The sequence below is a fragment of the Clarias gariepinus genome, chromosome 3 (assembly GCF_024256425.1).
Source record: "Clarias gariepinus isolate MV-2021 ecotype Netherlands chromosome 3, CGAR_prim_01v2, whole genome shotgun sequence".
In the NCBI taxonomy this organism is placed as follows: domain Eukaryota; kingdom Metazoa; phylum Chordata; class Actinopteri; order Siluriformes; family Clariidae; genus Clarias; species Clarias gariepinus.
In genome coordinates, this window is record NC_071102.1 from 23,289,650 (window position 1) to 23,303,545 (window position 13,896).

A 13,896-nucleotide genomic window follows, 5' to 3' on the forward strand; every position below is an offset into this window, starting at 1 on the left:
ACCTCAGATCATAACACTGACTAATAACTGAATAATCAAAAAAGTATTAAGTGATTAGTCCATGTGGTGGCACAGATAAGACTCTATATGCATGAAGTGCCGACTAAAGGTGCTCCCAACTATAACCTTCTATATTCACACCATCCTCAACCCTGATTTCTTTTTTCTTTTTGGATCTATTCAGCTTTTGCTAAATATGAGACATACTGTACTGTATAGATTCACCCCACTGGGAGCTTTTAATTCTTGTACTTTACTACTTCTGTGGAATTAATACAGTTTATGCACACACTCATTTAGATGCATGGCGCTCTAATGAGCACAAATTACTCCTCATCGCATAAATTTAGATACTTTCCCAACACAATCTCCACCTCCTCTCCAAATGCACTCGAAATAAGTTGCACACTCCAAGGTTACTTTTTTTATTTTAAATCATATGATTATGTGTCCGCAGCAATCGGCCTCGATTCCTGTCCAGAACCTCAGACTCCTACTTACGGCATTAAACTGGGAGACCGCTACATGGTGGGAGACGTAGTTATGTTCCAATGTGAACAGGGTTATTCTTTACAGGTAAGCTGGCATGTTTCTTCAAGGATATGGTCAAATTTTCTTAAATCCAGTGTAATAACATGCATGAATATGACAATTTATGGAATTGTATTTATAGTAGCTTCGGTTGTTTTCATCCAGGGCAATGCTCACATCACGTGTATGCCAGGACCGGTGAGAAGATGGAATTACCCTGTGCCACTTTGTCTTGGTATGATAATTTACCAGATTGAAACACTTGAGCTATATAAGCATATAGTGGAGTCATACAGGTGAAACTCGAAAAAAATTAGAATATTGTGCAAAAGTTCATTTATTTCAGTAATGCAACTTAAAAGGTGAAACTCGATATGATATCGACTTGTTACATGCAAAGCAAGATAGTTTAAGCTATCGTGATTTGTCATAATTGAGATGATTATGGCTTACAGCTCATGAAAAACCCAAATCCACAATCTTAGAAAATTAGAATATTCAATGCTGTCAATAAAACAAGGATTGTACATAGAACATATCGGAACTACTGCATGCACTGCTACTACTGCATGCAATAGGTCTCTATTTAAATGTAAGCAAATATAAATATTGACAATGTTAAGTCATTTGTACAAATGAGGTTAGATTTTCCTTCAGTTCACGTTGTTGAAAAAAATCTGATGTCAGATTTTTTGATCCCACTGTTCATGCACTCATACAATTGAATTGTTAGTGATATAAAATATGGCTGTAGGTATTGGGTAGTTCAGTGCTTATGGTGTTGGACTTCTGATCAGAAGGTCACAGGTTCAAACCCCACACCCAAGTTGCCACTGTTGGGCCCTTGAGCAAGGTGCTTAACTCTCAACTGCTCTGATGTCTAATAAACTAAAAACGCTCTGGATAAGGGTGTCTGCCGAATGCTGTACATATACACTGTAAAATATTGGCAAGAATGCATCTTTAAAATCAACCCTACTGTATTTTAAAATAAAAAATGTACTATGCTACAAAGTACTGGATGCGTGAAAGTAGTTTTAAATTCTTGTCAGCATTATGGAGCCAAAAGGTGAGACGAAAAAAAAACATGGAGGTGATGGACAGTCATGTAAATCTCAAAAAGGTTTTTTTATGTCTCCACTTAAACCAGGGTTGAATCACAAAGAGCATAACATGGAAATCTAGTGCGCTATATAGGGTATATAATTCTCCTTCAGTGCACTTGATCAGGGGTTAGAGAGGGATTTAGGAGTTAGCTTCAGGTTAGAAACTGGTCAGCATGAGCTCACATTATTCATAAACAAAACGGTGAGAGTCATGAACCTGTCAGCGCATTGGTGGAAGGTCGCCTCATGTTAACTAGCAGTAACGAAAGACCGAAACGCAACACAGACAGTTCAAAGACAATTCAGAAGATTTTAAAGCAAAGTGTTGCTGAAGATGACGTACCATTATCAGATGTGTGTTTTCCTGCTTAAAGTGCTACCGTGACTGGGTTTGAACGTCGGTTTTGGCAGGCAGCTGTTCCCCCTTTTTTCTGGTACTACTGTACGTACTGTACCACCACCGAATCTTTTTGGTGTTGGCTTATTTTCACTCCCAGCTATAGGAAGCTAATTGTGACTAAGAGTTTTATTGTAACCATAGCAATCCTTTACTTCCCGAGTTATTTCTGAAAGCTCATTTTAAGTTCCTTAACAAAATAAATTTCTGTGACTTTCTCAAACCCTTCTAAAAAGATGCTCCAGCTCAAAGCTTCATGATTCCTACTGGTTTCACCCCTAGCCATGCTGAAAATCTGAAATGGAAGGCTAAATAATTAATCGTCCAGCTGCTTACTCACATCTTTAATGAAAGCGCTCCTAAAACCCACAATATGACTTTTTTAACACTAATTTCCGAGTGCTTTCTGTTCTGCTCAGATAAGGAGCAACACATCCCTGAGCCTGAATGAATATGAATAAAAGCAATAACACCAAATAAGACAAATTTATTCCTAAATGGCTGGCTGGGTTATAGAGAATGGGTTTCGTTGATATAAATAATAAAGTTAATACTACACTCGGATGTGTTAAATTGACCGAGCGCACCATGTGAGAGGTTATCCTCTCATTGTCTTTCTCTCAGTGCAGGTTTATGTTCAAGTGGAGGCCAAGAGAAGCTAAATCCCGAAAACACTTAATATCATTTCTTTTGATAGTTGTTATGCATTTCTGGATTATGTTTTCAGAAAAAAACAGGAGTGAAGCTCATATAACAGAGATGGCGGAGACGATAACCTGTCAGCGTAATAATATTCAGACTTAGATTTCGAGGCAACAAAATTATGCATATCAACATTAATTAGAACAATCGAAAGTGGAAATGGCTGTTTGATAAGCAGATGGTGGGAGAAAAGGTGGCCTTTTTTTTGAGAGACTAGAGTAAACATTTATGGAGTGAGAACCAAGAATGAAATAATGATCAGTGATAGCTGCAGCAGTTTGATTATGCGGAGGAACTGAGCTGATGTCATGACAGCTTTACTCACTGATTTGCAACGTGATAAACCCGAGCATTACCACAAAGAGCTAAATAAAAATAATTAGATTGATCTCATTCACTTCATTGGATTTGTTCAGTGTAAGGGTCCCAGAACAGAGTGACGTGCAAACACATGCGTAGGCATTGTTGTGTTCTGTCTGCTTCTGGGCAAGAGACCAAATGGAGGATGTCTTTCGTTGTTTATTTGAAATACTCAAAGCTAAAACATTGCTGTGCATACCAGATATTTGTATCATAAATTAGGGGTAGGCTTATAAGCCAAGGGTCTAGAATTAACTAGAGAATCTGCTAGATTGTGCACCAGACAAGTACCGACTACTTTCAAAGAAAGAGGCGCAGAGATGGACAGCCACAGACCTTTTCCATAGGCCATCAGTTAACGCACAAGGAAATCTTGTTTATTCACCATTAATGTCTTACAAGTACAGTACAAGTAGTCCCCGACTTATGAACGAGTTCCGTCCAGGGAGCACGTTCGTAAGTCCAATTCGTTCGTAAGTCCGACCATAAAGCATTCGTAAAGCATACCAATCCACTTGACAAAATCTATCTCTTTTCCAAACACTACATGTGAGCTATTTCCGCCATTGAACCGGAAGTATCCGTCCATTCGTATCTGTGAAAATGCGTAACTTGAATGTTTGTAAGTCAGGTACTACCTGTATCCGCCAAAATATACAGCACTGAAAAGAAAAGATAAATAAAATGACCTTGTTGTCATCTGTAAGTTTATTTCTCCTGACAGAAAATAACATATTACACTATTAGCGTGCTGATTTACCACGGTATGTGTATTGGAAGTGTTCGAAGTGTGCATATCGTTCACACAGAATCTCCAACATATGCCGGCACAAAGGTTGCTGCAGACTCTTGCAAAAGGAGACGATTTGCTTGCGTAATGCAGGCATGGTTCTTGGTGGATCTTCACAGTTGAAAACACTCTCCTTGGCCAGGGTGACAAACGCACATGCGCATTCAAGATGCGTTTCAGTACTGTATATTTTGAAACACATTGTACATAATCTTTAATATCTTTAAGACAAGATTTTGTAAATGCTTTTTGATTAGAGTAAAAGTAGCTTGGAGAACGATATAGTCTGTGTGTAAAGTCTTAATCTGAAGATGGGGCTACATCCCTAAACAAATTTTCTGTGCAAAAAAATATTTGTGGATCAACACCATCACACTGTATGTATCAGAGTTTCCACTCTCAGATCATTCCACATGGACATCACATGTTCCCAATGTCTGCAGTTTACACACTGCTTAGGGTCAGGTTTATGTCCATGAAACATTTCTTACTGATCAAGGAAGACCTTGTACTGTGTGTCTTAACAAGTTTCAAGGCACTTTGGTTGGTTACTGTTCAAGGAAAACTTAAAATTACATTTCTCAGCAATGTTTCAATGCGTTTCATCCTTACCTCTCTCTAAATCTCTGTTGCTTCTCCTCCTTTCAAGGCATTCTTTCATTACTGAGATGTGCACACTCTTCCACTAACTCGTGTTTTGCTGCGGTTAGCCTTATCAGATGGAACTTTTAAGCTCTGGTGCACCCTTTATTTAAGTAGGAAACGGCATTTAATCATTCCTTAAACATTTCACTGCTTTCCTATTGGATAAATCCTTCACTGTCACATACCAGACCATGCCGATAGTTGGTTCTCCCAGGTGCTTATTTAGGGGAAAAAAAGTAATTGGGATTAGAATTCAATCAGGTTGTGCTTTTTTTCTTGTTGTTTCATCTTGCAGGCAGTTTTACTGCAGGTTCTCTTCTATTTAACATTACGAATAAAAGAGGTGTGAAGAAAATGAGGCTTATGTCAGAACAAGAGAAAACTGATATATCACTGTGATAAATGTGTTGTTTTATTTGAGGCCAAACTGGCCTATGTGAAATGCTGATATCTAATGATTCAGAGGTGTTTGTCCAATGGTTGTGTAACCTGGTTTTCCTGGTTGTTCCTATTTCCACCCACAAGCAAGTCATACTGTGCTTAAGTAGCCATGCATAATTTGGTCACCCTTGCCCAGGTACCACATGAGCTGAAGTTGTCGAAGTGTCTGTTTTTTTAATCAAGCTATTTTGCTAACACGTACCCTTCCGCACCTGACATCCCTGCCAGAGCTGGCGACCGACACTTAGTGTAATTAGCAGGGGTGAAAGTCGTTTAAAATTCTTACTGGTACTATGCAGCCAAAAGGCGATAAGAATAAACCATGGAGGTTGTGGACAGTCCTGAGAAACTGATGATTTACTTATATTAAAGTCAATTATATTTTGACTTCTCCCACTTTATGGTATCAGGTAACTTAAAGGTTTCTGGGGTTAAATATGAAACAGTATTAAATAGAAAGCTAGTGCGCTATGTAGGGTGTACAATCCCTTGTTCCACACCCAAAGTAGTGCTTGATCAGGGGTTAGAGAGAGATTTGTGGTTTGGCCTTGTCCTAGAACCCTAGTTAGCTTTGTTGCTTGTGTTAGGTGTAAATAAGTTAAGTTAAGCCATTATTTGTAACATATACATTTCTGATCAGTGAAATTCTGTCTTTGCATATCCAAGCATAGCTGGGGTCAGAGTGCAGGGTCAACCATGAGACAAAGCCCCTGGAGCAGATAGGGTTAAGGGCCTTGCTCAAGAGACCAACAATGGCATTCTGATGGAGCTGGGGCTTGAACCACTGACATTCCAATTAGAAACTCCAATTTTTTAAGTCTTGATGTGACTAGTTTTGAATGTTGGTTTTGGCAGGCAGCTGCTCTTCCTTCTTTCAGTACTACAGATCAGACCACTTTAAACCGTATTGGCAACTAACAATCAGTGTAATTAACTATTGTTATAGCACCTGTAACATGATGTGATACATATAGGTAAACATCCCAGTGCTGTTATGCTCTATATCAACACTTGTGAAGTGCCTTTCTGTTTAATCAGATTACTCCATAAGAAAATCTTTTTGTACAATACAATTTAACGTATCAGGGTTGTTTACTTATTTATTTTCTACACAGTCAGTACTGTATATACTTGAATTTTATGGTTCTTACCTGTAAAAATCTGCCATCTTTAAATTAAGCAGAATCTCAGATAGATTTCCTTAATGTCCTCCCTACATGTGGCACAGTAAGGTTACCTCTGCCTAGTGTGAGCGCCATGCCTTGTAGTTTATTGTTGTCTGGCAGTTCACACACAAGCCTCTGTATTCCCATCGATGTATTGGCACATTTAACAGGTAGGTTTATGTGAAGGGAAACTGCATGGGCTGGGCTATGTTCGTCACACATATCTTAGGAAAAAGCATTAAAATGTCGAATGGGTTACTCTGGCTCCAGAACAGAGTAAATTATGATTCCGATGGTAAAAAGAGCAGAATGTATTTCCTTTATTTACTGAAATAAACAAGAACTTTTCCTTTATGAGTACCATTAGAAAAAATCTGGGGGTTTTTTAAGCCTAGCAAGTGTGAGACAACCATTAAACAAGACAATTCATGGGCAATAGAAATTAAAAATTAACCAATGCCATTATAACACAGCATGATATTGATGACTTGATGAGTGTTGGTTAAATTATTCTGTATTGTCGTCTCCACAGCTCAATGTGGAGGATCCCTGACTGAAATGAGCGGTGTGATCTTAAGTCCTGGATATCCTGGAAATTACCCCAGTGGCCTTGACTGCACCTGGACCGTCACCTTGCCCATTGGCTTTGGTATGGCTAAATGACAAATACATTGAATATATTGTAGAAGAGGAACATATACAGTATACTGTACTGTATATTCAGTCAGGTGTGGATATAGAACAAATAATGTTTTCCTTTAAAAAATAATTTCATAAGCTTAAGACAATTCCTTTTGCAGGAACATTAGCCAAGGTTGACACCGTACTGAACTAATGTTGCCAGTTAAGTAGTTACGTAAGCTAATGTTATGTTTACAGCAATGTTTAGTCTGTTTTAACTTTATCTGTATCTAAGTTTAAAAGCAAGTTACATAGTTTTAGTAGATATTACAGGACATGTATGACTTTCTCCATGGTATAATGACAGACAATCTACTGTACATACTATAGCTAACAAAACACTTTTTAATGAGTCGGATTTGGGATTTTTCTTTGTTCGTTTTTGTCTGCTTGTCTTCAACAGTACAAATGGTACAGACTAGGCTATTATATTGAGCAAGTGCCCAAAAATTGAATAATGGAAATGCACATTTTATGCAACTTGAAATATTCACTTAAAATGACTTCAAAGCAATTTTAAAAGTGTAATAAACGTTGCCTGTAGTGGAGGTTTTCATCAGCTTGTAATGTATCCCATCAGGAATCCACCTGCAGTTCCTTAACTTCTCCACCGAGGCCATTCATGACTATCTGGAGATCCGGAGCGGGTCAGCTGAGACCAGTACCGTCATCGACAGGTTTAGCGGGCCGCAGATACCCGAGCCTCTGTTCAGCACCACCCATGAGACGAGCTTCTTCTTCCATAGTGATTATTCACAGAACAAGCCTGGATTCCACATCACATACCAGGGTCAGCTCACCTTTACCTCATTCTGTGAAACATGACTTCCAGAACATTTACATTAAATGTTTACATTCTTTGACAGTAGTTCAACATGTTGTCTGAATAAATTACACTAACATAATCAGAGATTAAACCGACAAGTGAAATGAAGTCCATGAAATAGTCTCTGTTAATATAGCTGACCTTTTCCACGGAATGTGCTTTGTGCGTGTGGAGTTTTCTAATCGTTTAATATATTCACATCATCACGATCCACTGGCCATCATGCTTTGTTAATTTAAACCTTTAAAATACATGTTTGCATCTTAAGTGTGAACAAAAGTAACGTTTAGTAGGAAAAGTGAATGTGCGTATATATATATATTCAGAAACGGGTCATCAATATCCCGTATACTGTGTATTCTGTATATGCAGAGAACGTTCCCTGGTTTATTGCTTAGCTTGATTTTTCTGGTTGAGTTATTTCAAGACGTTGCAGGTTTGTATTTTGAGGTAGCAAATAATTCAGACATGCAACACATCCACAGAAAAATCCATAAGTTTGATTACCAATATGTGCAGCTCTCAGATTCCATGCTACATGCTGTCAGCAAATATCACCCTAAGATACTTATTGGAAAATGCACTCTACATATTGAAAACTCACATTTAATGCTGTTTTATGTCTGTTGTTTATTGGGTGTAATTAGGGTTCTTTCTGAGCTTCTCAGTTTAACATGTTTGCCCTCAAACTACTTTAGTTTCTTAGCTATTGTCTAATTTGCTGTTTTATTTGGGTGTATAATTATTAAGCATTTATAAATATTTTCATAGTTTTGAAGGAAATCTTACTTTGGATCATTTGCATGCTAGCATGTGTTGTCAGGAATATTTTACACTGAAGTCTGCCTAGAGTATCTTGTAGGCTCATTATGTTGTTGTTTTCTGGTCTTCAGCCTACCAGCTTCAGAGCTGTCCTGACCCGAGACCCTTCAGGAATGGCATTGTGATTGGCAGTGACTTTAGCGTTGGCATGACAGTGTCATTCGAGTGCTTGCCGGGTTATTCCCTAATTGGAGAGACCTCTCTCACCTGCCTTCATGGCACAAGTCGCAACTGGAACTTCCCTGTGCCACGCTGTGAAGGTGACCAGTTCATGTTGACACTACAGATCTTAATATCGGGAATAGAGCTCCGTAGTCTATTAGAAGGAGAGTTCTGTATCACTCAATTCCTTCAAGACGATTCAAATTAACTCGTGTAAATGCAATTGTTTTAATAAAAGAAAAAAGTTATTCAAATGAAATAACTTTTCACTGCAGTAGACAGAATTACAGTTACACGTCATCAGTTTGTAATTATTCGACTATAAAGGAACTGAAATAAATTATACACAACCCCTCAGGAAGGATATTTAAAGATCAGTCTCATTATTTCATTTCGTACAGAAATATATTGCCTCTTTAATGGCGATCATTACTTTTAATTTTTTTTTGTCCAGTAGGTTCAAGTTAAAATTAATTATAGCCAAAATTATTAAGTATTCTCTCTCTCTCTCTTACACACACACAGTTGGCTGTGTACACACACAGTTCAGTTCAGTACACTCCAAACCAAAGTTAAATAAATTAAAAAAGGCTATTACTATAAAATATCCCTATACATTATGTGTAACAACCCTTAAACACCTTTGCCTGTCCCTGTAGACATCTTTCATCTTTCTCACTGTCCTCAGATTACTTGGCTTGCTTATATAAAAAAAATAATAATAAAAAAAATATCCTCAGTTGTAAAATATGTGATGTTTCTTAATTTGAAACCAGTGTTGCTGCTTTTTGTTGCTTTTCTGTTATAGGCACTAGGCTCGGGGAACGAGAGATAAGCTCATGGTGTAGATTCTTATCATTGGTTCAGTAATACTTAATTTCTTTTTGTGTAACGAATGCTTATGGCAAAAGCAACTTTCCTCTGGCTGGTATATCTTTCAAAATGAAATCATAGTTAATCCTAATGTATTAAATGTCATTTTTACTTCCTTAAAGCACTATGTGGAGGAAACATTACTTCTATGAATGGCACTATCTTCTCGCCTGGCCACCCAGCCGAGTACCCGAACTTCCAGGACTGCGTATGGAGCGTGAGGGTTCCCCCTGGCAACGGCATCTACATTAACTTCACTGTCCTCAGCACGGAGCCCATTTATGACTACATCACTGTGTGGTAAGGAGCTTGTATGCATCTTATGAATATGTTTTGATCTGTGCTGTCAATCGATTAAAAATTTGTAATCTAGTTAATCACAGATTAATCGCGATTAATCGTAATTTTTAAAATACTCAGATTTACTTGTATTATAAATGTCCAGTGTTGGAATAAAGAAATGCATGACAAACCGGTTAGAGAAAACAGATTATGCAGTTTTATAATATTGCAAACAGTAATATATAACAAATGTTAAATTGAAATCTCTCGAATGGGACCTCCACTGCATGCAGGGGTTGGATAGTACAGGATGTGGCAACCCACCAACAATGGGGCTCGAACCAAGGTCCTCAGATCCGAAAACTAGAGCCTCACCACTCTCACGTTTTACATGCACAATTTTGGTTTTATCCAAACTTCCATCTAGAAGCTTTTTATAATTAAACTTACCATACAGCACACCTGGTGATGAAGCCATTAGGGTCAAACTTGCCAAGATGGCGCCGGTGAGGTCGGCTGCCGTCACGACTGCTCCGACCACCTTTTCTTTGTTTTTGTTCTTTAAGTTAATTTACAGCGTTTTAAAACCGGCAAAATTACCACCATGGGGTACATTAGTTATGATAGAGACACTCTTGTTTCTATTGGTATACAATGTACTCACAATTCGACGTTTTTAACTCCGGATCCGAGCTGGCCGAGTGAGATCCTGAGGGACAACAAAAGACGCGACGCGAAGCGGCGGCCCCGAGGGAAACGAGTCGGCGTCAGGAACAGGCTGAGAGCCCGTGCACACCGCACACCTCTGCCTAGCATCCTGCTCGCCAACGTCCAGTCACTGGAAAACAAACTCGATGACCTCAGGGCCAGGATAAAGTTCCAGAGAGACATTCGGGACTGCAATCTCCTCTGCTTCACCGAGACATGGCTGAACCCAGCGGTGCCGGACCACGCCATTCAGCCGGCCGAGTTCTTCTCGGTTCACCGCATGGACAGGACACGGGACTCGGGGAAGTCGAGGGGAGGCGGCGTGTGTTTAATGGTGAACAGCAGCTGGTGCAACAGCGCGAGCGTTGTTCCTCTCACACGCTCCTGCACACCAAACCTGGAACTACTGTCCATCATGTGTCGTCCTTTTTATCTACCTCGGGAGTTTACATCGGTCATAATCAGCGCCGTTTATATTCCACCACAAGCGGACACGGACACTGCCTTATGCGAGCTGCATGAGGCACTCACACAACAACAAACACAACACCGGGACGCTGCGCTTATTGTGGCGGGGGACTTTAACAGTGCCAACCTCAAACGCGCAGTGCCGAACTTTTATCAGCACATCACCTGCCCCACCAGGGGCGAAAGGACACTGGACCACTGTTACACTACAGTCAAGGACGGCTACAAGGCACAATCTTGTCCACCGTTTGGTAAATCCGACCACGCCACCATCTTCCTCATGCCAAAATACAAACAAAGGCTGAAACAGGAAGTTCCGGTTCAGAGGGAGGTCGCGCGCTGGACGGACCAATCAGTGGCCGCGTTACAGGACGCACTCGATGACGCAGACTGGGACATGTTCAAAAACAGCTCCAACAATGACGTCAGCGTGTTTACGGAAGCGGTTGTGGGATTCATCGGGAAACTAGCGGATGATACGGTGGAAAAAAAGACTATTAAAACGTTTCCCAACCAGAAGCCGTGGGTGGATAAAACCATCCGCGACGCTCTGAGATCTCGCACCGCTGCCTACAACACGGGACTCGCGTCGGGGGACATGGAACCGTACAAGGCTGCGTCATACAGCGTCCGGAAGGCGGTGAAAGAGGCGAAGCAGCGCTACGGGAGGAAACTAGAGTCACAGCTCCAACAGAGTGACTCTAGGAGCCTGTGGCAGGGACTAAGGACAATAACGGATTATAAAGCACCAACATCCGGTATAACGAACGCGGACGCGACTCTGGCAGACGAGCTGAACACTTTCTATGCTCGCTTCGAGGCTGCAGCTAAAGACGCTAACGATGCTAATGCTAGCGACGCTAACGGCTGCAGACAGGAAGTCACTGCCAGCACCGGAAGCGCGTTCATCATCACCGAGCATGACGTGAGGAGAGCCTTCAAGAGAGTGAACACCAGGAAAGCAGCAGGACCAGACGGCATCTCAGGTCGTATTCTCAGAGCCTGCGCAGACCAGCTAGCACCTGTGTTCACTGAGATATTCAACATCTCTTTATCTCAGTCGGTGATCCCCACATGCTTCAAAGAGTCCATCATTGTTCCTGTCCCAAAGAAACCTCATCCTGCTTCCCTCAATGACTATCGCCCTGTAGCCCTCACCTCAGTGGTGATGAAGTGCTTTGAACGCCTGGTCAGAGACTTCATCATTTCTTCACTACCAGACACACTCGACCCACTACAGTTTGCTTATCGTCCAAACCGTTCCACGGACGATGCAATCTCTCATCTCCTCCATACATCTCTCACTCACCTGGACACTCGGAGGGGGAATTATGTGAAAATGCTCTTCATCGACTACAGTTCTGCATTTAATACCATAATTCCCTCCACACTTACCACCAAACTGGAGCACCTGGGACTCAGCTCATCCATGTGTCAGTGGATCTCCAATTTTCTGACTGGCAGACCACAGGCAGTAAGGATGGGCGGACATGTCTCAGCCTCCCTCACTCTCAGCACTGGAGCCCCCCAGGGTTGTGTTCTGAGCCCCCTGCTGTACTCTCTGTACACCCACGACTGCGTGGCCACTACCAGCTCCACCACCATCATCAAGTTTGCTGACGACACTGTTGTGGTGGGCCTGATCACGAACAACGATGAGACGGCCTACCTGGAGGAGGTTGGAAATCTGGAGAACTGGTGCCAGAGAAACAATCTCCTCCTGAACGTCAGTAAGACAAAGGAGCTGATAGTGGACTTCAGTACAAAGCAGGTGAGGAACTACCAGACCCCCGTCATCAACAGGAGCCCAGTGGAGAGAGTGGACAGCTTCCGATACCTCGGTGTTCACATCACGCAGGACCTGGCATGGTCCTGTCACATCAACACCGTGGTAAAAAAAGGCCCGGCAGCGTCTATACCACCTCAGACGCTTGAGAGACTTTAGACTGCCCTCCAAGGTGCTCAGGAATTTCTACTCCTGCACCATAGAGAGCATCCTGACGGGAAATATCACGACCTGGTTCGGGAACAGCACCATGCAGGACAGACGAGCTCTACAGAGGGTGGTGCGATCAGCTGAGCGCATCATCCGCATCGAGCTCCCTGACCTGCACTCGATCTACAGCAAGCGGTGCTTGACCAAGGCCAGGAAGATCGTGAAGGACCTCAGCCACCCCAATAACGGTCTGTTTACTCTGTTGCGGTCTGGGAAGCGATTCCGCTCCTTGAAGGCCAACACAGAGAGACTAAGGAGGAGCTTTTTCCCGCAGGCGATAAGGTCTCTCAACCACAACCACACCACTATGCAGAACTACACAATATTTTCATAATTGATCAAATCTATCAATCTTTTTACATCCATGAACACTATGGACAATTACACGCTCACCTTCCTTCATATCTACACTACATGTCGTACGTTTACATCCTGGACCATTGCACAAAGACACTTTAATAACTTTGCACACCTACCCTCACAACTACACTACATGTTTACGTTTACATCCTGGACCAGTGCACAAAGTCACTTTAATAACCTCTGCACAAAGACACCTTGTTCTACGCATATTTGCACACCCAGTACAGTATATTTCAATTTGTACACTATATATTTCTATTTTTATGCACATCATATTTCTATGTACAGTATATTTCTATTTTTATGCACATCATATTTCTATTTTAATTTTTAGTTCTATTTTTCCTAGCACATTTCTACTTTTATTTTTAGTTCTATTTTTTCCTAGTTTAATTTAATTTTTTTATTTAATTTCTATCGTATTCTTTTATTTATATTTATTTCTTATTTGTAAACTTTAATTCTCTTTTAGGGTCAATGGCAGTCGTATAATGCATTTCACTACATTTCGTACTGTGTATGTTTGTGTATGTGACAAATAAAATTTGAATTTGAATTCATATAATTAATTTACATT

At 40.9% G+C, this 13,896-nt stretch overlaps 1 protein-coding gene across 1 annotated transcript in view; it reads left to right on the top strand.

Moving 5' to 3' along the window:
* csmd3b (CUB and Sushi multiple domains 3b) overlaps window positions 1–13,896 on the top strand; it is a 553,034-nt gene that overhangs the window by 430,855 nt on the left and 108,283 nt on the right. Inside the window, exons 38-43 of the mRNA XM_053491539.1 lie at window positions 458–576; window positions 697–766; window positions 6,671–6,787; window positions 7,400–7,609; window positions 8,539–8,727; window positions 9,625–9,802. Of these exons, the coding sequence (XP_053347514.1) occupies window positions 458–576; window positions 697–766; window positions 6,671–6,787; window positions 7,400–7,609; window positions 8,539–8,727; window positions 9,625–9,802 (883 nt within the window). The remainder of the gene's footprint in view (window positions 1–457; window positions 577–696; window positions 767–6,670; window positions 6,788–7,399; window positions 7,610–8,538; window positions 8,728–9,624; window positions 9,803–13,896) is intronic.